The sequence below is a fragment of the Epinephelus lanceolatus genome, chromosome 14 (assembly GCF_041903045.1).
Source record: "Epinephelus lanceolatus isolate andai-2023 chromosome 14, ASM4190304v1, whole genome shotgun sequence".
Taxonomy (NCBI): Eukaryota; Metazoa; Chordata; class Actinopteri; order Perciformes; family Serranidae; genus Epinephelus; species Epinephelus lanceolatus.
Window position 1 is genome coordinate 9407492 of NC_135747.1, and position 25997 is coordinate 9433488.

Sequence of the window (25997 nt, forward strand, 5' to 3'; positions counted from 1 at the left end):
TGTTCTGTGCTGAAATGTTTTGATGAGGCTTTGCGTTGCTCTCTGCTGTTGCCTCTTGCACCTCGGCATCAGTTCAGCCTTCAGGGTGAAAGAGCGATCCTCCTGCTGCTGAAAAAAAAAATGTTTGGCCGCCTGCCAAGCCGTGGAACAAGTGCGCCTCCCTTCCCTGCTGTTTAGCGTATTCATAGTTAGGGGTTTGGGCTCGGCTGTTTTTAAAAAGGCAAGGCAGCTCTCCAGTTGATCAGTCTGCTCAGGAAACTTCTGGTGGAGAAAGTACTGGAGTCCAAACTGAAGGGGAGAGAAGTTGAGATTTTGTGCAAAGCCTTGCTCCTGCAGAAGACACATCGGGAAAAAATAGCACATATATTTGTAATTGCTCATTTGAACTCTTTTTTGCAGGGTGCACGGCGCAAAGCCTGTAATTAATGTTTTTGAAACAGATAGCAACACTCTTGGATAAAGACTCTTGGCTTTAGCTTTTAAAAATCGGATTATCTGACTGAGGCATTGTGCTCATTAGACCAGTCTACTTTTTTCCCCCTCCTCTTCGCATTTTGAGGTTTATGCTATAACTGAAGAGAACACCAACAATGTTTCTGAGTTTTTGCCTCTTGGTGACATTTATCTTGGGGCTGTCCGGGTGTTTGGGCTCATACGTGCCGTGCGAGCCTTGTGACCAGAAGGCGCTGTCCATGTGCCCTCCGGTCCCGGTCGGCTGCCAGCTGGTCAAGGAGCCGGGCTGCGGCTGCTGCCTAACATGCGCCCTGTCTGAGGGACAGGCGTGCGGCGTTTACACCGGGACGTGCACCCAGGGCCTCCGCTGCCTGCCGAGGAGCGGGGAGGAGAAACCCCTGCACGCCCTTCTCCACGGCAGGGGAGTGTGCACCAACGAGAAAGGATACAAACCTGCGCACCCGCCCATAGGTAAGACGCGCACCGGCTGGCTGACTGAATGCATGCTCGGGACCGAATGGTGACTTGAGAATGTGTGCGGCTGCAGTTAGAGACGCATCAATGCAAAAGTGTCCAGGAAAGCAAGGTCTCCTCTCTCCTCAGTGGAGCAGTGTTTGATGATATCTTGTCCCATGTGGGGATCCGCTGTGTGCTGCTGTGGGATGGCAGCATGGAGCAGGAATTATTAAAACCACAATCGAGTGTCTTTCATGATAAATCCTATCATTGTTTGGTTGTTAAATTGCATTATTGATTATGTGTTTTTGCCTCATCTAAGGACTCCAGGTGGGTCCCTTTACTCACCATGAGATGCAGTGTTGTAGAACATAAGTAGCCGCCACCAGTGCTCTCTGACAGAGCGTTTGTTTGACAGATGGCACTTTGAGGTACCATCTGATTAACTTTTATCCACTGCCTTGATTAAAGTGGCTGCAGGAGCTTATTCCTCCTCTCGGCCCTTTGAAGGGACACAAACACACATTGGTTGCCGCAGTCAGTATCCAGCTGTAAGTTGTGTTCGGCTGCTCATTATGACTCCTCATAATAACAACACAAGGTGGACCAGCAGTCGGGTTGTGTGCGCGCGGTGCCGGTTCATCTGTTGCGGGCGGCTCCGCTGCGGTGAACGCACATGGCGTGTCCCGGCTGTGTTGAGGTTCCAGCGCGGGGCAGAGGCTGTCAAACTGCGGTCTAGGAGCGGCTGTAGGGATCCAGGCAATTTAAAATATTTACAGCTGAAGGCGAATTATTTAACGCGCTTCTCTTAAGAGGTTCCACCGCTGCTAGAAAAAAAATGTCTCAACCGAGTGAAAAACTTTATGAAAAGGAGTCTGTGCACCGCACGATAGTGTATTTATGTAAGGAATAATAAGAGGAAAAATGTGGGAACCCCTAAAGTGGAGCTTATTCTGCAAATTACCGCCTTTAATATCCACCATAGTGTAACAAGTGTCTGTCAAACCTCACTATTTTCCATCCTCGCGCCAGAGCGCATTAAGCTTTTATGTCTTTCTTTCTTTTCTTTTTTTTTTTTTTTTCCTTTTCAATATCATTCGCACCCTGAGATGTGAAATCTGTCCAGACATAAGGAAAAAGTCCCACTGTATAGACTACATGGGAAGGAATGAGGTGCCACTCCGCAAACGTTTGGTCTTGTTAAAGCGGAATTTAGATAGATTTAGGTCTGCAGGCTACCCCTAGCGTGGTGTTCAGAGTCGGATTACCACTAAATCTGTATGCGTGAGAGAGAGACACAGAGAAAAGAGACATAGAGATAGTCAGACAGAGGGAGAGAGAGAGCAGAGCCAATAGCCTTGAATGATTTAAGGTATTTCTTGGTGTAGCAGAGAGGTTCACTGTCACTCAGACTTTTAGCAGCTTGTCAACAACTAGATAAGTAGGTGGTAACCACAAAGGGTTTGGCTACACGCCTCATTCTATAAAATAGGCTGCCACTGGGCTCATTTTGGCTGTTGACAGAGTCATTAGGCTATTTGCACCCAGCGTGCAGAACACCTCTCCTCTTAATGACATTACAGCACAATGTGGTTTGTCCATGAATGCAGTGGTTCTAAAAATACCCAGCAAACCTTGTGTTTTGCAAAGCATTGATCGTGAACTGGAAGGAAGTCAAGGTAGGCTCTCAGTTCTGTGTGTGTGTGTGTGTGTGTGTGTGTGTGTGTGTTTTGTGTGTCTGCTCTGATGTATACTTGGGCGGGGCTGTGTGGGTGTCTGGGTGTGCATTGTGTGTGATTGTTGTGAATGATGACACCTCAGGCAGTTTTGTCTCACTCTGGCTATGCAAACACACACACACACACACACACACACAGAACCTGACTTCTTTGTTGGCCCACAGAGGTAATCAGAGCATCTTTTCCTGCCTCTGGCGGTGCATTCATTGCATGGGCGCTCAGTCACAACGCAGTGATTCAGCAGAATGCCTCTGGCTCTCTCTTTCCTCTCAAGGGCCCTCTGTCAAACAGCTCCGCGGATGGGCACTGGTGAGGTGAGCTTCTGGTTTCCTGTGGTGTGGGGTTGCAGCTGTCTGTGTGCTGTACCAGCTGAGCAAGCCAAACACAGGGAGGAGGAGCTCAAGTGTCCGCAGCCTACTAAATATTGACTGGAGCAGCCAAACAATGGGAGAGAGGAATCTTTGCTATCCTACAGCCCCCCCACACTCTTCCCCCCTCCCTCCCTTCACTGCTCGTGTAAGAAAAAAAAATCCTGGCCATCGCTCTGCGTCTGGGTTCGTGTCCCGGCAGTGCATTAATTCACATTTTGCTCTTGCACTGTGATCCCAGGGGGTGCTTGGATTGTAAGGCACAGGAGGTGGCATGTGCTGTGGGGGCACTCAGACTTTGTTAGCCCCCTACAAGTGAATCAGACCCTGGAAAGCTTGCCAACAGATATGACTTCATACTGTAGCAGCGGGCCCCTCGTCCTTCAAGCTTCTGAAAGGGCCTTATGTTTTAACAGATTGTTCTTTGCCAAGAAACAAAAGATGATTAGGGAGTGGTTCCAAATCCAGAATACTCCACACTCACGGACAGAAATACTATGCCCCTTATTAGCATAGCAACAGGAAGCCTGGTGCCTTTCCTGACAACTTTAATGCTTTACATTTCTCTTGGCTCTCTGCATGTGTAGATGCAGTTTTTACTTGTTGCCAGACAGCTTCGGAGTTGGTGATTTTTCACATGTCACGTCTTTGTCATTGATATTTACAATCATGAGTAAGTCAAGCAACTGCAGACTTGTGATTCTTAATGTTTGCCAGAGAACTTCACATATGTATGGTCACACTGCGTTCTCATGTCTAAGCACCGTACAGAATCACTTGTCATCACATACTTTTAGAAAGCTATTCAACTTTGAGGATCACCATCTGCTTTTTCCATGTCCGCAGCCTCACTGACACAGCTGATTGTTGGGTCGTAGCTGAGAAACTAAAGCGAGTGGTAAAATGCTGATTCTCCGACCGTACACTCAGGCTAATGACAACCAGCCACCGTACTCTGTCTGCTGTGGACGTTGCGTGCTCATACAGACATGCCACGTTCGATATAGCCCCGGTCACGTGTGGCCCCAGCTGCCTGACAACTTCATGATGGGCTCATGCGAAAGGAAAGACTGTATGTGGCTTTCCATCCGTCTCACCTTGAACATCTGAGACAGTGCAATGAAAGCTTAGCATGCTGCAACTGATCTGTTGCAGGTGCTAGGGAGAATTATTTTGAAAGGTCATTTTGTCAAGATATCACATGAGGACTTCAGGAGAAGAAGCACGCAATTCGTGGAAAATGTGATGCCAAGAAAATGTAGAGAACCCGGTTTCTCAGATGTGACATTGATACTGTTGATGTAGAACTGATTTTGTCTGCACATAGCACTTTGAGGCACAGTATGATCATAGGGACAGTCCAGAGTAGTGGAGCTGTCGCTGGCAATCTCATAGCCTCTTTGGCACACTTGCCTGATTTCTCCCTATAAAACTTTACAGTGGTATTTGTACAGCTTATTGGTCACTGACACCTAGCCTGCTGGTGGCAACAGCTGTGAAAGAAATCAGCACTTGCTGCAGTCTTTCTATGTGAGGAGCATGTGATTCAATAAAGGCAAGGATGACCACATGCTGGGATTTAAAATGATGTCACGTGTTTACACCTGACCTGTGTACTGTAATCTCACCTCCAACACCTGGTTACATGTTAGCATGGTGCGAGAAGGGACCAGAAATAGGCCTCTTGAGTTTCTTAGGATTTTGAAAACAAAAGAGGCTCCAGGGACTTTTCTGAAATGTTGGTGTTGTCTCAGAATGTGAGACAGGCTAAGTTTTTGTTGTGCCCTGTCCTGGTAGGTAGAAATGTATCCACTGTTAGAGATTTGGCAGTACCACTTCTACCGCGGGACCTATCCAGGGCAGGTTATTAGTGTGCTCCATATGGACTGGGAAGTTGGAAATTCCAACTGGAATGCCCCCTGAAGTCAGTTGTCCAGCTGGGAAAGTCAGAGGAACCTCACCAACTCTGACCTCGAAATTCAAGATGGATGCTTCACTCATCAACAGTAGTGAAAGCTGTGGTATTATACTGTTAATCAGCACTTCTGCCTTGTTTGTGTCTTACTAAAGCAGTCATACACACAGTCCTGTTCAACTTCTATCTGCGGACATGTTGTTACTATGTTTGTATTTGCAAAATGCAGCCTAATGTGTTGTTATCTACTGGTATTACTAATAATGGCTAACCTAGCCTGAACTGGTATTGCATACAGCATCTTGATTTTCCGACTTGTTGTACTGCAATACGGTCAGCTTGGGTGTGACATCCTTCCTAGCTCCGAGCTCAGACTTCCGAGGTAAATGTGATGCAGCATAGGTGGCAAATCAGGGCTGGATTACCATGTGATCTTGGAATTCTCGCGTGATTTCCCAAATTCAGCTGCCTCGCAAGGTAACATCATTTAAGAAGACATGAAAGAGAATAAAGTTGTAAATACAAAAACCTCTAACACTTTAAATTATTGTTTTCATGAAACATAAATTTTCCATTTTAAAGCAGTTTTAGTTTTACTGTTGTGAATCTTTTAGCATCAAGTATCATGTGAGGTAGTTACCGTGATAAAAGATTTTGGCCATATCGCCCACCCTTACCAGTAGGTAAACTCATGGTTGTCATTGGATGGTGCTTTTTCCTAAATACTTCATAATAATTCAAATTGATTTTCAGTTTTGGTGACTTAAAAGCATTCCAATAGGTTACCTCAGAAGGTGTTTGTATCATGGTACAATTTGCTCATTCTCAGATGTGCTTTTATTCATGCTGTTATACTGCAAACCCAAAACTAATTAATCAATGTTGAAGTTCTTCTCCTGCTGTGATGTTTCCTTCTAATGCTGCTGGGAGATGAGCTTTGTACAGTACACCCAGGAGCGCTCAACTCTCGCCAAAATAGCTGCTCCTGCCACTGGGGAGTTAGAACATCGTCACACCCAGCAATTGTGCTGTGGTGATGGTGACCCAAAAAGAGGTTGCGTCCGTCCATGTGGCTTGTTGAAAACCCAAACTCTGATGTAGGACGAGACCTCAAACCAAAATTAGGAATGTACAGTAAAACAGCCGTGCGCCTTGCTCTAATAATGCTGCTTTTCAACATGAATCGAGCATTGATTTGGGCCGTGGATGAGACTGTAAACAGGTCAGACAGTTTGCTTACCTACACCAGCATTTCCCTCTTGGAAAGATTTTGCATCCTCTCATAAGTCCTGTTTTGTGATTTACAATCCCTGAATTGTTCTTGTTGCTATTTATACTGTGCATTCAGAAAAGCAGGAAACTTTTTGATTGCAATGAACATATTTTGCGTGCACAATACCATGGGAAGCGTTATTTCCTGCATTTTTCAGAAGTTGACTGAGACCACGCACAGGGCCGAGCAACAGAAATACCATGGAAGCAACAGGACATAAGGGTCAGAAAATAATTCCTTTACACTTGGGGGCTGTAGACACAAGTCATGGACAGAACATTCGATAAAGCCTTTATGTTCTTACTGCTCCAACTGGTTTGGAGTCATCAGTCTCTTAGTCTTCTCATGTAACCGGCCTTTGTGCACTGCTGTCAAGTCATGTGCAGAGGGTGTATCCGATCTGTCACATTTTGAAAATGAAACTGGCCATCCATGCCATAAGGTTTAACTCGAGTGTAATTTTATCTGCAAATAACTTTGCTCTCAGAGTTGCATTGGTAAGTTTGCGACAAATTTAAAAAGCCTCAGTGATCCATTTTCCTTTGGTTTCCAGGGCCTAACTTTTGTGCTGCTGCACATACATTCTCCTTGACTTGTACAACTCCTCTGGTTTGTTCACACCTCCCTTTCTGCTCTAGAAACTGCAGGGTTATCAGGCAATGGCCTTGCTTTCAAATATTAAGTAGTGTAGGCAGTCTGAGGCTGAAGGATGGCTTACTAACGTCGTGCTTTATATGACACGGGCCCTCAGGCTCATTTATCCCCACATTATCTTGTCCTACCCCCTGTTGCGATTAAACAGCACCTCTATTCACGACTCTCTTACATCTTATAAAGGTGTAATTTCAGATGCAGTGCAGAGACGGACTTAATCAAAGGCTGGACATAGCAAACGTGGTGTAATGCTGGGGAATCCAATAAAAGGCTGAAGAGTCTATTGTCCAGGCCTTTTTTTGGTAATCTAAATGGTATTATCATAGTCTTAAAGATCCAGAGGAGAGAAAAATCCAAAGAAGGGGTAGCTTATCTTTCATGCTTGGACTGCTGCCCGTAAGAAACTTGGGATATTCATGAAGCGTAATTGTGTGCAGATGTTAATTTTTAAACAGAGAAGTATCAGGTGCACCTCCTTTGGCTATTCGGCTCCTTTCGTCCTAATGAAATCTTTAGCTCGGGCAGAGAGAGCGAGAGATAGCAGCACAGCTTTGGGCTCAGCTGAATGGAAGAGCTGCACATGACTTGGCTCACTTGGCTCCCATCCAGCGTCTTGGCTGAGTGTCAGGAGTTAAACACAGACCCTCTAAGCCTCCTTTACAAGCTGGGTACCCTGAGCATGGAAAAACTGAGTTTTTGTGGCTACGCCGAAGAGCCCACTTCAGAAAAGATGAATCTGGTCATTTTGTGAGCGGAGGAGAAAAGAAGTCAGACACCATTGTCTCCACAAAAGATTCATCTTTTTTTTAACATGCAGAAGAAAAACTGTGTCTTTCCTGTGTTTCTAACACCATTCTGGAAAGAGACATTTTCTCAAAGTGACTGACTTGTAAGGTGGATATAATTGATGTGCCACGGCTCAGACCTTTCTTAGCCTGGCCATTTATGTGCTCAAATGAGATTACACATGAAACAAGAATGCACGTAAAAAAAAAAAAAAACAGCCCTTATTTTCAACAGCATATTTTGGTGCCAAATATGTGGCATTTTAATCAAGTGCCCTGAGAAATTATTGGACTGTACAGGAGAAATGAAGAGTTTTTCCACAGTGGTCACATGCACAGTGTACACAGGAATGCTCGTTTGACGTATTTATTTATAGCAAGTAATAGCCTCGTAGTCTGAGAGGGGAGACACAAGGACATATCTAAACACAAACCAAGGCCTGCCAAGTCATGAGTTGTGAGATTAATTTCAAAGAGACGGCAGTGCAGCGCAGAAGCCAAAGACCCAATTCTGGTAATCACCCTGCACCCCCACCCCACGTCCCCCACCCCTCCCCTTCCGAGGACTCCAGACGCTCATGCTGTGTCAGGCTCTTTGAACATCAGTTTCTCGGAGCTCGTGTCCTTGTTACGTCTCAGTGCCTTTCTCTACGGTGGCTGTGTACTAACAGGCCGTCAGCGGAATTATGGCAACTTGTTAAATCACATTTTCCAGCTTATTCTCTTTTGTCCGTATACTTGTACGGAAGTTGATTTGTCTTTCAGCAGCAGTCGGCCTGTAGTCCGTAGCCAACATTCCTCTCTGGTTCAGTGCGTCTGGCCCTGTGCACCACGGCGGGTTTCCTTGTCAGATAAATATAACCAGGGTCATCCACTGGCACCATCGCTTTGGCCAGTTGGGGCCTGGCAAAGTCCCCACAATAACTCTGTACTTATGGTACAGCTAAGCCAAGGGGGGGTGGGGGGTGGGGGGTGGGAGGGAGCCGAGGGCTTCTTTCTGTGGCCTCAAAGAACCTCTGGCTGGGGGTCCAGGCTTAAGAAGCTGAGCCCCAAACATTGGAGAGGAGGGGAGGGAGGGGGCTAGGTTAAGGATAAAGGACCTCAACCTGTGAACATCCTATCAAGAGACCATAGTGCCCCCTGGGGGAGCTGAAATTACGTCTAAGAATCGCATAAAATGTGACAGAAATGTACAAGCATTTATACGAGTCCTCAGAGCAACTGGATTTTCCTCAGCTTGACATTTGAATCAGTTTAATGTGGGACACGTCGCTGTTAAGTTACGACACTCTGAGGCCTGTTAGTCCCTGCTGAAGTTTAGCAGTCCAGATAACGTGTTAGCAAATTTTCCAGGCACTGTGTAGGCAGTCGTGCAACATGTGATGCAGTTTTCCCAAGCTGCAGAGGCCTGTATGCTCATAAATATGTGCTGCCTGGTGTCTGTACGTCTGTATTTATGTGCAACTAGCTTTAAGACCAACATGTCTCTCTGATATATGAAGGACATTAAAAGACATTTGTAGCTCTAACTCATCCTACATGGATGTTTTAGCATTACTTTTTAACAATGCTATAAGTAGAGAGTAAGGGGGTTGGAAGATGGGGTTGGTGGGAGTTTAAACTCCTCTGTGAGCTGAAAGAGTTCATCAGCTGTTGATCAGAGCCCCAGCTTCCCCTCCTCTATAAACAAATGGTAAGCAACAGTTGGTGGCACAAACCCCGGGAAAAGCACCTGGTATTGTATTTCTGTGGGAAACACTAACAAGCTGCAGAACTTCACATTTCTGATTTATGCAGATTTGTTTTTCAGTGACTGCAAAGATATTGCAAATATAAATCACGTCTCTACGTTTTACTGGTTCCTCGTAATACTTGATTATGGGTCTATGAAGACTGTAATTAGATAGACATTACCCTTTACAGAGACATTTTACATTCCTGAATTTTATGTTCTAGTTCACATTAAATTTTAAGACAAGTTCCATCACAAAGTAATGCTGGAGATTATATAAACAAACATGGGGAAATGTTCACATTAAAAAGCAGTACAATGACAAAGAGCTTCTTTTTCTGACACTTTTAATTACAGATTTTGGGATCTTGACAGTGACTCGAGTTTGATATCTTATCAATTACCATTTCACCAAAAATGGGACCAAGCATCACACTTTTGAACTGTCCTTGCTTCTTGCAGTCAATTGAATCTAGACACATTGAACTGTCTCAAAGACCATTATAGATGCAATTACCCAGTATACCTTATGAGCTTGTGAATTTCTTTTAAAGCTGCATAAATCAGTGTTTTTATATCAACAATGGATCAAATGACTATGCGCACTGTGAAAAGGATTGTGCTATCACCCAAAACTGCACTTTCCCTCAGTTCTTAGAAGCATTTTTACATCTTTTAGCTCATTGTTTTGGTTTTATGCCAACTTTACTGTTTAGTTTCAGTCTCACAGTTCTCATCAGTCTTGATTCCATGTGCGGCAGGCAGCTGTTCATAAGAAAAATGCCCTGAGAAACCCACTGTACACTACCTGCCCATCACCAAACAGCAGACAAGAAAAGTTTGCAACCATCGTGAGAACATAATGAAGCTTTTCTTCGCTATATACCCTACAGGAGTTTGTAGAGACCAAAACAGAGCTAAAATGATAGTGAATATTTGACTTACACTTGTGATCTGGATAGAAACGTGACTCTAAAAAATGTATGCCAATGTCTACTGCAAGTGTAAGGAGACTAACTGTTTGCCAACATGGACAACATGCAGCTTGTTATGAGGTGGAGCTTTCAGTGAAGCAATTCTATTTAGTCCATTTACTTAATTTCCAGCAGTGGGCAGGCGCAACTTGTCGGCCAGTGCCAAACACTCTCTGACATTATGTTTTATTCTACTGTAAATAATCTTCTTATGAGGAGTAAATCCAACATATATAAAGATGTCAATGCCTGAGTGTAAAGCTTTGTTATAGGTAAAAAAATGTGACATTAATTGACCATTGACCATTTTAATTTACTCCACTGCAGATCGCGAGTCTCGGGAACATGAGGACACCATAACCACAGAGATTACAGAGGAGCTGCAGCCAGCTAAAGTGCCACTCCTTCCCAAAGACATTGTGAACAGTAAAAAAGTCCACGCTCTGCGCAAGGAGCAGAAGAGGAAGCTCGGCAAGCAGCGCTCCATGGGCTCCCCCCTGGACTACTCCCCTCTGCCCATCGACAAGCATGAGCCTGAATTTGTAAGTATTCAATGTTAGTTAGTTGATTCTGTATAACTTCAAAGCTACCATGTGTAGAATTTGGACATTTCTGACTTTAATGACTCCTTGTGGTAGTATCTAGTGATGCAAGCTCCACCGTTATTGCTAAATCTTCATACACTTTTGAGTTTTGAATGTAATAAGGGTGTATTTCACTGCCTTTGCACAGCCGTTGTAACCCCGTGCTATCTTCTCCCAAAGGGTCCATGCAGGAGAAAACTGGATGGGATCATTCAGGGAATGAAGGACACTTCTCGTGTAATGGCCCTGTCTTTGTACCTTCCCAACTGTGACAGAAAAGGATTCTTCAAACGCAAGCAGGTGGGTTTTCTTCAGAAACATCTTTGCACTTTGCACAAAGAGAGCCTTCCAAATATTTTGACCTTGCATTGCTAAGTTTATTTAGAATCCCTTTTTTCACTACTGTACTCTTTTGAAACAAGAAGTTGCTTTCAGTGGATTTGCGTGTGGCCACAAAGTAAATTTGTGACAATCTTTCATTACAATAAAGTCATTGACATGTTAGCCACGAGCTAACAAGGCTGTTAACTGACAGCTGGCAAGTAAGCTATTTTGAAAAGCTTTTGTGACAATTATGACTGACTAACATGTTCCTTGCTGGCTAACAGATTAAGCATTAGCTTGCCAGCTACAGTAGCTTACCAACTCGCCCTTTGAGTAGTCATATCACCAAGCTTTTAGTGTAGTTTGCTAAGATGTGCAAATAAACTTTGCTGCACAACTTTTTGGTTTACCCTTGCCACCTTTTCTAACTCTTACATTAGTTTTTATCAAAACTACAATCTTGTTTTCTGGCTCACAGTGCAAGCCATCTCGTGGCCGCAAACGAGGCATCTGCTGGTGTGTAGACAAGTACGGTGTCCAGCTCCCTGGCACAGACTACAGCGGAGGGGACATTCAATGTAAAGACCTGGAGAGCAGCAACAACAATGAGTGACAAGGGGAGGACCACCCTTGACCCCACAACCCCCCACCCCTAACCACCACGTGACCCAGGGCCCACGCCTCCTCTCTGAATCACATCTGTATGCTCTGCCCTCCATTCACTTCAAGATATTTTTTTTTTTTTTCAAAATGAAAAAAAGGAAGAAAAAAAATCCAAACGAAAGAACAGGCTGAAAAAAGACACCTGTATTTTTTTTTCTTTTCTTTTCTGTTGTTGACCAAGCACTCATCCCGAATGAGGGGAAAAGTCCCAGAAGATTTACTAGATCCCTTGACTATTGCTCATGGGACCCCTTGTACGAGGCGGGTCCCCTGGCTGCAGATCCATGAAAATATATGCACATAATGGATATATTTTTTATAAAAGCTGGGTTTCAATACAACACTTTGTATGATGTAAAATTAACACACACAAAAAAAAAAAAGTATCCGGCACATTTGATTGAAAACAGATCAGTTTTCGGCTGTGGAACATGATGCCACTGTGGAACTGACAATTGGCAGAGTAATTTGGTTTTTCTTGTCTGTTTTCCAAAAGAAAAAAAAAAGAAACAATAGATAGGGATATGCTGTAACAGTTGACTCTATCTGGGTATGTGGTTCTGTCAGAGCACTTATGAATAGGGGAACCTGCTTAGATATGTGTAACTTCACAAAATGATGTGTGCATGAATGTGTGTATGTGTACAGTGAGTGTGTGTGGTATGTATCCGCCTGTGTTGATGTATGATGGAGTGAGCCTATTACAAAAAGAATGTCCTTTTTTTTTCTTTCTCTTTTGTTTGATTTTGTCACAACAAGTGTTGCTAGCGCTTGAAGTGGTCTTGGGGCTGGCCTTCTCTATAACCGATGTAAAGTATGTCTTGGGACACGGAGCGTTTGGAAACAAATGAGTACGCAGATCATCACAGATGAACCTATGTAAGTGGCTCTTCGACAATGTAGCTAGCCTGATATGCCAACTGTGCCTATTTAAACAGACACTGCCATGCAGGGCGACACAGAGCTTAGAGAGCACTGACTCTACCGGTGAAATAAAGATACGTGTTTTCAGCTCAAGTGATGGGACTCAAGTTTGACTTTGATCTTTCGAGTTGAGTGCATAATCAAACTTGCCAGTCGGGCCAGTTGCTTCTCTGATTCAGTTGTGTGAAGTGTAGTTTTGTATGGTTTTGTTTGTGCTGTTTTCTTTGCCTTCAGTGAAGTAAAGACCGCCCACTTTTGAGCCATGTTCCTTTTATCAAGTGGTTTCCCCTCAGTACTGCTACTACAGTGTAACCATGGTGTATTACATTACTTTTAAATATAGTTATTGAATGTTGTTTTTCCTGTAGAAACATAGTATGACAACAATGTAATTGTGCTTGGAAAAAAAAAGATTTTTAGCCTGTAAAGAATTTGAATAGGTCCTTGTAGCCTGTCAGGAAAATGACCCTCAGTCATTACACTACAGGGCAGTCAAAGAAGCTAACCCTCTGGAACCATTCTGCTTACATGCCTCCATGCAAAGGTTATACATCTAAGGGGAGCATGATCAAAACAAAAAGGTTACAGGTTACAACAGGGTCATTTAAAAGTTGTTCTTTCTCTGTGTGCAAGTCACAGTGCCTTCCTACATGCAAATACATTTAAATTGTGACGTGAAAGTGACATGGATATCATACGGGGCAATTTCCTTTTTCAGACAGCGCCCCTATGCCGCAGCTGAAACTTGATACGGTCAAGAGGTCTAGATTTAGTTCTGAGAGAAGAACAATGAATGTGGTAGTTCCTGTAAATGGTGTCAGCAATGCATAGTGAACCCATCTGTAATCTACGCCTGTACCTCGGGGGGCAACTCTGGACAAGAGTGATGTGTGAGGAACTGCTGTGTAGCCACAGCCAGTTAAACCTCCCTCTTCTCTTCCTTTGACAACCAATAAGCTAAGATTCTTGCTTTTTTTTCATGTGAATGCCAATGTATATGATTGCCAGAGAGGGGAAGCCAAAGGATGTTTGGAGGTAAATCAACAAAACAAAACAAACACACAAAAAAAAGATATGTGCATCCTAGCATCCTAAATGGCTTCCAGTTGTGAATATCTTATCAAGGCTCCTCGCCCCACTTACAACACCAAATCCCCACTACCACTTTCGAGAAAAAAAAGCAGCTTGCACTTATTTCAGTTACTCACTATTGATATTGACACACAACAACGTCCTAAGATGTGGTATCATGAAGTCGGTGGAACAAAACAAAACAAAAAAAAAAACAAAAAACAAAAAAAAAAAACAGCCACAAAAGCTAAATGTTGTGTTATCTTGTGCTTACCTTTTAAAGGTGGTGCTTTGAGGTAATATTTGTCGACAGGGGCTGTGCAGCCCATGCCTGGGACCTCCAATACAGCAACATCTTTTAGGGAAAAATAGATTTAAAGTAACACGCAGCTAGAGATGTTCTCATGGCCAATTGCACAGAAATGAGAGTTGAGATAGAGAGGGGAGATGAAAGAGATGGAGGGGAAAAGAAAGAGGAAGAGTGAGCGCCATGGGCAGTGGTCATAATCAGGGCCTAGCCACTTCCCCCGATATGGGGGTCACCAATTGCATGACATTAGATACAGTTAGCAAAACAGTTACAGGGAGTCATGGAAATCTGGGGAACGCAATACCGAAACCAAGAGCAGAGTATCAAGTTACTTTTCAGTAAAAAAAAATACAAAAAAAACAAGGAAATATCTGATATCTGGGACCATTCACTGTCTGGGTCAATCAAGTGTGTGAATACTTAAGTGTTTCAGGTATTTGTTCCTTTTGTTTGTTTTGCAGGTTGAGGTTCAGGCTTAAAGAAAAAAAAAGGCCTGTCTGCGAGTAATGACGTCCTCAGGTTTCACATCTCCTACTTGGTTTAAACTCATATTCACATTTCATACTTCAGTAGCACAGTAACAACAGCACAGCTTTTTCTCTGAGTACATAGCATTTTCTGGATGTAATGAGTCAATACAATTGGTTTTCATAATTTGGTGTTGACTGGCTTGTGAAATAGGGGAACTGCCCATTGGTCCGACAGCCCATTGGTTCGACATCCCATTGTTCCGATCATATTAAACTCATTGTTCCGAAGTCCCGTTGTTCCGAAATCATCATGATGCCCTGTGGTTAAGGTCTGGTTAGGTTTAGGCACAAAAACCACTTGGTTAGGGTCAGGAAAAGATCATGGTGTGGATTAAAATGAAAAAGAAAGTGACAAACACATAAGCCGTGAGCCTGCTCCGCCTCAAGCCGGTCGCGGCGCAACATACGCCCGCCGCGAGCCGTTCAGCACCGCGGACAGTTGGACTAATGGGATGTCGAACCAATGGGCTGTCGAACCAATGGACATGGACCCGTGAAATAGACCCATCGGTGGCAGGAGGATAGTGGGAAATAAAATGGTCAGTATTTGGAACTACATAAAACAAAAAAATAAAAAAAGACAAAAAATCTCAAATTATTAAAGTGAATATCACTGTGTAATATTTATTCAACTTGTAATTTATGTACTCTTTTAACCTTTGTCTTTTTTTGTTATGACAAAGCATTTATTTAAATAAAGTTATGTATTCATTTAAACACCCTGGTGAGGCTTTCATTTCTAGCTTTGCATTTTCAAGAGGAGTGAGTAGCCACTAAAATGGCTTGAAAAGTACAGTTTGAAGTGGAATTATCCTGATAGTAAGCACTGACTAATCTCCGAGGCACGAGCTGATAAACCTCTTAGACATAAGTCTGAGACACCCAGGCTAGCCCACAAGGATCTCATGCGGCATGCAGGATGTGACTTTATAAAGCCTCGCCCGAGGGCAAGTCACCTGGTTTTCAGCACCGTAGTCAAAAAGATTGCACAGGAACAAGGAAGCCATTTAACATGAGTTTGAACTTCAAGGGGGGGATAACATCTAGTGGGACCAGCTCACTATCTAAATGACTGGGAAGAAGGGATTTGTAGCCTGGAGGAGGATTCATCATGTTATGGAAAACCTACCTTTATTATCACTTTAAGGCAGAATGGACTCCCCTGAGACACGTCCATTCATTAAGACATACACATGCAGCCAAAGTGCATACATAGACCAGCCTGGTCTCATAGAAATACTTACCGTAGACTTTCTGCAGCGTCAATGGCAGATTTTTGCTATAAATACCAGATTACATGCTCTATAGCTGTTCTGCCTCTTAAATTCTGTCCAACACTTTGTCTCTATGCAATCTCATCTTACAGAAATACACAAAATGACCAAGAACTCTGAATGCCGCATTACATGAGGATGGCATATAATGTGTTAAAATTACCTGTCAGCACCATGGAAACAAGGCCAATAAAAGTGTTAATTCATGATGGACAAGCAAATTCCCAGGACACAATCACACAACAGGTTGTGTAAAGCACAAGAAAGTCAGCATAGGGACAGAGTAAGGGTGGTAGATGGGTTACCAAACATAGGTGCAGACAGGGGGGAACATGAGACATGTCCACCTCAATATCAATATTTAGAATATGAAAACAACAGTGGACTTTCATTTTGACTATTATTTGGACAAAATTAAAGAGATTTGTGACATCAATTGATGCAAAAAGACAAACAACGGTGCAGAAATATTCACAGGAATGCAGGGAACTTAGTGTTTGATGCTCAAAATTTTTTTTATGGCGGAGGACCCCAAAACCCCCGTTTCATATGTGTGTCCCCCAGCGTTGAATCGAGACACAGGACTTTCACCCAGGAGACAGCTGTTCGTTTCCTGTGTGAAACCAAAATTGAAAATTGAGTTGTTGTTTTTTTTAACTTTGTATACATTATGTAACAACATCGCATTACACATTGTATCCTCATACAACGGTTCGTATGATATTCTACAAATTAGCACCCCAAAAATTATGTAAAATAAAGTTACAGAGGTTAGGTTAAGGCAAGTAAAGTGTGGTTAGGTTTAGGAAAAGAATCATGTTGAGGATGTACCTTAAAATGACTCACGTTCACACGGTTGCAAATGCCTGTCTCCTGGGGAAAGTCCAGGGGGAAAGTTTTGTGTTTTGTGACCCATCCACTGCCCCAACCTGCCTACTAATAGGACCTCTCTGGACTGCTTCCGTTTTTATTCCTGTCAGCGCATTCATCACGTGATAAGAGCCTTGCAAATTACGTGGGTCATATACAAATTACTGGCTCAGGATTACATGCGATGGGTACGAATTTTGGTGCATTACTTTTGATAGCAAAATTACTAACGGTGTATTAGAACAGCCTGTGTTACGTGACATGTTTACGTTAAGTGATATAGTTACATGAATTTTTGTGGCGTAGTTATGTCAAGTTGCAATGTACTTTCGTCCCGTATGATCTTTTACTAAACCTAACCCATTTTTTTTTTAGTAGATGAGGTGGGTGTACTACTAGGTAGATAGGTAGATTATAGAGGAGGAAGTAGGTATACTCTTCTATATATTCCAGTATCTTTTTGGCTGATGGTGGGTACACTGTAAACAGCCAGAAACAGAGGTGGGTATACCTTGTAAACCTGTGTAAACCCTCCACTACACCACTGCTTAAAACTAATAAACTGTAACATTTCATGATGTTAGCCACATGTTTAAAACTGCAACCACTCATGTTATGTGTTAAAATTAGGTGCTGGCACCTGGGAAACAACTTGTTTACCAGGTGCCGGCACCTAATTTTAACACATAACACAACCACATAATGCGGTGTTAAGAGGTCCTTGTCATGTCGCCATTTCTTTGAGATCAGGTTGCAGAGAGGCAAGGTGTGGACAGATATTGAGAGGTAGAGAAGTTGTAGTATAGATACACTCTGGTATTTATAGAAAGAATTGGCTCTTGATGCTATAGTAAGTTTAAGGTGAAGCTATTTTCATATTCACACACCCACAGATGTCACAATGCTGTTACTAAAACAGTATGAGGCACAATAGGATCACCTGGCTAAGTAAAGTTTAAATACATATGATATCAGCTCTGTATCAGTAGTTTGATTTTTTTCAGGTTCAGCAGCACATACAGACTCTCATACAGATGATGATAAAAGAAAAACATGAAGGGATCTAAAAATCTGTGTGTGCATGTTTGCAGAGGGATGTCTGGTCATTTTTATTCCCTTGTGGATTCCAGGAAGTGACAGAATGGGACTTTTCGTTTTGGGGGGCACCAAAGTCTTTCCCTGGGGACCTCAGGACTTTGACCAGCTCCAGATGTGGGTGACTGAAGCAGGGCATTAAAGGGTGGAGGGCCCAGCAGTTCCTGTATAGTGAGCAGATCAAGGCTGCCGTAAAGGTTGTTGTGGTGTGTGTGTGTGTGTGTGTGTGTGTGTGTGTGTGCGTACACGCAGAAGGGAGGGCACAGACTTTGACTTCAGGGAGGAGGAAACATGTGTAGAAGATTTGATTTGTGAGGCAGTGAACATGACAATTACTATTTGCCTTCAAAGAAACTGACAACTGCACTTAGGACTTCAAAGCATTTATGCCCCTTTTATTACATAATTAGGCCAACAACATTGGATGGCTACATCTGACATCAACTCACGCACCTAACTCCATCCCAAACCCAGTCAAACTGCTGTGCCGTGCATCTCTGTGCTGCTCAGACCTCAAAAGTTTTGCACAAATGCTTTTGCGCACTCTTCCTCTTTGCTTTGCAGTAATGTGATTAAACAAATGATCAGTGCTGTAAAATCACATGAATAGCTTTGGAGATGCTTTTACTTGCTTGTGCATCGATTTGCCTTTGGCTCATATCATTAAATGTGACTTTTAGAGACAATGATGGGGCATTTAAAGACATGAGTGTACAAATGGTATGCAGATGTTTACACTGCATAATTGGGATCTTTGCAAATCACTGCTTGTGCTCTGGTATAATACTATCTCTTAAAGAGCTAATGGTGGTTCTTTTCATCACTGGGATGGAGATGAAAGGAGATTCGAAAGAATGTACAGCGCTTGGGAGTAAATCACATGACTTAGTGGTGGAATCCTCCGATGCCGGTGGTAGTAGACGGCAGACAAGTGCCTGCTAGTTTTCATCCAAGCCCTTTCATCAAAGATGGACTTAGAGCCGGAATCCTAAATGGAAGGTTCTTCAGCGTGGATCGGATGTGACTGTGAGAACCACAACTGCATGTTAAGTAAACACATTTAGAGATTAAGATTTTACATCCTACAAACCATAAAAGGAACATCTGAAAGCACAGCTATAATTCTTGTTCTGGCTGCCATGCATTGCAATATCTTAGTCAAGGGCAAAGTTTTATATGTATTTCACTAATGATCTAGTTTTTTTCTTAAAAAACTGATTTATATCAGTAGGAAAAGAGATAAACGAGAGATTTAAAAAGTATCTCATGAGAGATTTATAGTAATCTGACATTTGCAACTTTTTAAGCTTGTAGTTCTGGCATTAACTTTAAACTGCGCAAAGTAATTGCAGATCTCAGACTGTAGCTACATTGCTAAAAATAGGTCAGACTGGGCTTAACACAAGTGGCTACACAGGCTGTAAACAGACCCTCAGGTTAGACCAATTATTTGGAAGATAAAATGAAAGCAAATGGTAAATTCACAAACCAAACAGTCTGTTGTAAACGTCCATCACAGGGTAAAGACCATTCTCCAGGTTCAACATTGAGCCGCCATTCTGGCTGTAGTCGTACCCACTCATGGTTCTTGCCAAGCCCCCAGGACCAGCGCTGGGCTTTGAAGCCAAGTATACATAGTGGCCAAATGTGGAATTACAACTTTCGGGTCCATCACATGATGCCACTGATGCTCTATGGACTAATTTCAAACCGCAGAAATTTAGATTTGGCTTTTTGCACTGCTGAGCAACTTTCATAGGAATGAACAGGGCCCTGCCTGCAAAACTGTACCAGTTCTCTGTATAAATCCATAGTTCTTGCCCTGTCCAACTAATCTTAAGCGATGTCACTGTGCTCCGAGGCCTCAGCAATTCATTTGCTGAGCATAATACAATGTAACGTGAGAGAACTGATGGTCCGAACCAGTAGTGTAGTGGTAGTTGATAAGGTGAGCGTACTACTAGGTAGAAGGGTATGTTACAGAGGAGGAAGTAGGTATACTCTTCTATATATTCCAGTGTTTTTTTGGCTAATAGGTGGGTGTACTGTAAATGGCCAGAAAAAGAGGTTGGTATGCTCTGTATACCTGCATATACCCTCAGGCCAGAACTACTACCCAAATTGTAATAAAGCTTTGTTTGTTATAAAATGTATTTGCTTATAGTCTCTATTATGCCGTGGATCTAGGCTAGACAAATACATATTAGCTTAAATGTATTAAGTTATTCTTACTTTTGTGAAGTGCAAATATGCACATGCATAACCATGTGCAGAGATTTCCAGCACTGTTACTCTCTGACTATGGAGACTTCCCTCATCTCCAGGTCTGACAAGCCTCTGTTACACTGCATACTGTTGCATAGAGGTTTTCTTCTTTAATAAGTCTTTCTACAAAGCTGAAACAAAATACTTGGCTCCTTTGTCCATATTCACTGATAAATGTCTCTGCTGTTGTACTTCCTCTAAACATTGGAGCACCATGTCATTTTAACAAAGATAAAACAACAATTATTTTGTTAACATTCAACAAGTACAGCTTCCGTGAGTCTTAGATGCAGACCCACCATCAACATATCAAGGGAAGTTGTTGAATGCTAACAAAAGAAATACTAGCCTGAAAGTAGGGCAGATCTTCGGGCTCTCCAGGCCAATACACGCACATGTGCGTTTGCACATACACATACACACACACACACACAGACACAATCACGCAAGCACACACATACTCACCCCCACTCTTATTCCCACTGCTAAACTACCCTCCTCAGCCCATTGTGCCTGATCTATCAAACCCAAAACAAAAGACACTTGTTTTGATTTGTTTTCAGAAAAGGCCAGCTTCAAACTACCATTAAATGTGCTGAACAACCCGAGGACGCCCGAGATCCATGTGTGACACCAAGCCAAGCTGTCAAATTTTTAAAGCAAACTTGCTGCCAAAAACCCAGCATTAATAAGACAAAATAAAAAGAAAAAAAAACGAAAAAAAAAAACAGCGTGTCACAAAAACTGAACAAAGCTGTAAAGCTGTAGTTGAAAGAGCGTTTCTGGGACTGGGGCTCTGCTAACTGGCTCACTGGCACATGTATAAGGTTACAAGGCCAAAGCCAGTCAGGAGTGGTCTCATATGATACACTTTTGGCCAGAACTTCAAAGAAGTCTTTCTTTACACCCAAGTCTTGAATCATTTTGATTGCAAATCATTGGTGACCTTTGTTCGGGGACTTTTGAAAGCCTTGTGTGAAATGTACTTATAACATATAAAAACATTACATATGTCCTAACTGTTGCCTGTACAATCATATATCTCAATTTGTCAGTGAAGTCTATCAGACACCTCTTCTGCATTGAGTCCGATCAAGAGAATTACCACACATTTCTATTCTTTTTTAGTACTTCCTTAAAACAGCGCTCACTTTATATGAAAATGTGAGAGTTATGGGTCATTCTCTTCCTAATGTGACTACACACTAAAAGATGAAGGGACAACATTCTGTGCAAAAATGCATCTCAAACATCAGCTGTTACCCCCCTAGTTTGGAGAAGCAGGCAGGACTTGGAAGTTAAGCAATGTGCTGCTGTGGACAGGGGGCAGCAACTAAATGTATTTTAACCACTTTTAGTCTAAGTGTATGCTAGTAAGAGTATTTCCATCACTTTACCCTCCCATGAGACAACCTGTTCCCATGGGGATGCCTTTTCCCCATCTCTGATCTTGTCAAAGCCAACAGACTCCATTTGCAAAAACAGTAATTTTGGCTTACAAAGCTTGGGAGCTGCTGGTCTTCTGCAGCCATGATCAGTTTGTCTGTGTTATTGTGTGACTTTGGTGTTTAAAAGGATAAGTTCAGTTTCACCAAAGTCCCACAATAACACAAACAAACTGATTGACTGATCGGCAGTGGTAGCCCAGCAGCTTTGAAGCTTTGAAGAGAGCGATAGAGCTGTGAACATTTTTTAAATATAGCATACACTGAAATTGCTTTTGATTTCTTTTTTTTACATAGGTGGCTAAAATAAGTTTTGCTGCTGCCCCTTTCCACAGTACATCGCTTAGCTTCCATGTTGGTACTCCTGCCTGCTTCTCCAAACTATGGGTGTGCCAACTGGCATCCATTGTAGGTAATAAACTGACTATGGATAAGTACCTCATACAATCCCACTTCAAAAGATCTGAACTATCCCTTTAAGGCTACTTTTAGTCAGCCAAATCGAGTGGGTATCTTGGGTGCCAGTGTGTAGGTTTATTGCCGGTGTTGTTTCCTCGCAACAAACCTACATGTGACTACTAGGATGGATCTCTGTGCCATGGCTCAGTGGAGACACAGAAGGACATACAATTTTTCCACTAAAAACACCCTACATTTCATACATCTTAATTTGGGTATCTGAAGCCTTATAGGAGCTTCAGCGGAACTTTAGAATGCATTTTTTTTTTTACATATGGCATGTGAGTACTGTAACAAATGTGACATGTTGACCTGTCGTTTAAGTCAGTTTGGCCTAAAAGATGCACTCACATACATTTTGTTTCATGTCTGCATGAGGCTAGTTTCAGTTTATTTAGAATAACATCTATGCAGCTTTATTTCTGAACTCAGTCACATTTTAAAACCCCTTGGAGGTTGAGAGAATCATCATGTCACTGGGATTCATGAGAATGTCACCATCACTTTAACTCCACAAGGACCCGTTGACATGTCAGAAGGTTGCGAAACTATTGTTCTAAGTCACATGCAAGCGGTTGCAAATACTTCCAAAATCGCAGCAGGAATAAAAATATATAACACAGCTTTTCAATTGTGCTGCATTTGCTGGATAATCAACTTACTGTGTGTTTTTACAGTGGCTGCGATGGATTACAGATACATTTTTGAAATAAGATAAAAACATTCCATGTCATCCATCACTCATGATAATGGGCTTGACTGGCGGGCAGAAACAGTGGATTGCTTTCAGCTCACAGATGGCAGAGTTGTTCCAGCACAGGCTGCAAAAGTGAAACAATACTATACAAAGTTAGACACATTGTCACGATGGTCCCAATATCTGGTTTTGTCGGGGGAATTCAGAATCATTAATAGCGCCCCTATATCCTTTTGTTGGTCACCTCTCTTTAGACCATGATCTGCAGCACAGCTATGTGGGTGTGGGTGTGTGTGTGTGTCCCTGAGTGCATTTGCGTCCTCGGGTTGGTTTATTCATAGACACCTTTACCCACTTAGTATCACATTTGTCAATGTCAGCCCACATCCTAATCCCTCCTTATGTCAACACTTCATTAGTAACCCCAGCAACACATGGGTACACACACACACACATACACACACACACACATACACATGCATGTCTGCACACACAGCAGTGATAGGAGTGTTGATGCCACACAGCAGTTTCCATCGTTTTACCGTAAGTGCCATTTTTCTTTTGTGACACTTACTTGGAGTTGACAAGTGCTGATGGGAAAACTGCTGACAAACAACAACAACAAACTGCTGGGTGTGGATTCATACAAACATATGGATGGTGTCAGATTTTACATCTTGAGTTAAGATGCAAAGAGCAAAGTTGAGTTTGATTAATTTAACAATGTAGGAAGCAAAGTTCATGCATCAACAGCGAACTTTTACAAGATGTAATCAGTGAAAAATATGACAGTGACAAAACTTTTAATTACCTGCTTGCAAAGTATTTAATCATAGAAACAAGGTTACACAACACATTGGCACTAAAATGAGTTCTAGATTGTGTGTACACATTTTTGATATGTGAAAGGATTTCAAGGAGCACCTGTTAAGTCTTTAACCTCAGCTCAAGTACACAAAAGGCATGTCTGCCTAAAGTACATGTTCATTGGCATAATATCAAACCTGGCACGATTCACATTTTTAGGTTGGAAAATCTGGATTTCTGGGTTAATCTGATAATAATCACACCGCTGATAAATATAGATTAAGCCAAAATGCTATTTTTCATAGTCCAGGTGATATGTAATACATTTGAGGTAATATGTTCATTTTTTCATTAAAGATTAAAACTTGGTACACTTGTATTGACTAGAAATCATTTATTGTGTGTCATCATGTTTAGATCATGGAATATGATGTAAATAACATTATTCAGTTATGGCGCATAGCTAAGTGTGCACCATGGCTACCATGAGGCACTTCTACAGTGGCTTCATATTTGAAAATTTCAGGGCCTCAAACAGTACAAGTATACCAAGTTCCATGTTTTCATGAAAAAGTCAACATAATATTCACATGTCACCTGGACTTTTCTGGATTACTGGGCAGATGTCACATTGTCACTGTAAAACAAATACAAAATCACAACAGTTACTAAGATAGTATATAAGTCCTTTGAATTCAAATATAAGCCGTAGTAGGTTAAACCTTAAAGCTGCACATATTAACATTTTTCTGCAAACAATAGATCAAATGATAATGTGTAATGTGAAACAGGTTGCTTATAGAGACAAACCAACAGATAATTATCACCCAACTCTGCAGTTACCCTCAGCCTTAGAGAGCATTTAGCCTCTTATAGCTCATTGCAATTTTCCTGTTTTGGTGCAGTGTCACTGCTGTCCTACCATAACCTACCAGCTAGCTCTCATTACCAGGCTGTCAATACCAACACTTTCTCATGCCCCTTGGCTATGACCATAACGCCAAAGACAGCCTTTTGTGTAATTATGAGACGTACCGGGGCTTTCAACTAACTCTGTAAACCCTTTTGTGACAATACTTGATGCTAAGAGTAACTCATGTAGTATAAAGAGTGAGAAAATTCATGTAGGGTGGCGGGGGGGGGGGGGGGGGTGATTGGTTCAAAAAACAGACTCATATGTCACTACTTGCTGTCCCGTGTAAAAGCGAAAGTTACCTCTCTGTTAACATGATGTTAAGTAATTTACATCCGGTTGTGGCGTATTGATGTCACTCACATGACATATCAATGTCATGTTTTGTTATGTACAAAACATACTTATCTCAACTGAAAACACAATCTTTTTTCTAAAGCAAACCCAGTAGTTTTGTTGCTTAAACTTAACTGCGACCATTTCACAATGATAACCATGTTTTTCAATGTGTTTTAGTTGTGTGTCACATTAATATGCTAAAGGGTGCCCTGTGCCTCACTATGAGACGCCGGGGGCTTGACAAAGCACCAGTATTTGACAACCTGGAAATGAAACAGGTTGAACATATCCACTGCACCATTTTAACCCACTGTACTTTACGCTAGTTACACAGCACCAAATGGCAGACAAAGTTAGCAACCACAGTGGAGCATTTAGCAGCTAAATAGACAGATTTTTTTCCTCATGAGTTGGTGGAGATCAAAATAGAGCTAAAACTAGAGTGAATATTGGACTTACTTTTGTCAGGGGGTCAAAAACACAACTAAAAATGATTCTAATCTTACTCTGCGTCAGTTGTAGTAGGCAGTTGTTTGTGGACGCATTTGGCACAAGTCATAAGGATCAGACTGGCAGATGCATTTGGTGGCATGTTTCATTATTAAACTGAGACCTGGCACTGTAGTTTAAGTCAACCTCACATAAACTGTCCTGCTGTTGTAAATGCATAAAAACTTAGTAGCGGACCAAATGGTATTAATCCACAGCTAAAAATATCCCCAACAAATAAACTATGTACTTAAAATGGGGAGTAACATATGCTGAAAACTACAATGTCCAGCTTTTTCAGGACATTGAAAAGAATAAAAAGAACCCATATATTTGTGCCCCCTTTCTAAGAGTTACAGCCCCACATACCAGCTAGGGAACCTGGAAAGCATTTAGAATGGTTTGTGTCTTTATGAGATGTGCTGACAAAGAGTAAAAATTATCCCTTAGTTCAGTCAATATTTTAACCTTAAACCTGGTGCAAATTAAAAAAAAGAGACAAAAACATTCAACTACAGCAACTTCTTTACATGTTGATAGCATAACCATATTCATGGAAAAATCCTCCCAGATTTAGAATTTTTAAGAC

General features: G+C 42.1%; 1 protein-coding gene across 1 annotated transcript; it reads left to right on the forward strand.

The window, feature by feature from the left end:
* Window positions 1–243: 243 nt before the first annotated feature.
* On the forward strand, window positions 244–13103 carry igfbp5b (insulin-like growth factor binding protein 5b). Its single transcript, XM_033617748.2, has 4 exons — window positions 244–924; window positions 10677–10891; window positions 11114–11233; window positions 11736–13103. The coding sequence occupies exons 1-4, from the start codon at window positions 591–593 to the stop codon at window positions 11868–11870; spliced, it is 804 nt and encodes a 267-aa protein (XP_033473639.1). The 5' UTR covers window positions 244–590; the 3' UTR covers window positions 11871–13103.
* Window positions 13104–25997: the final 12894 nt, after the last annotated feature.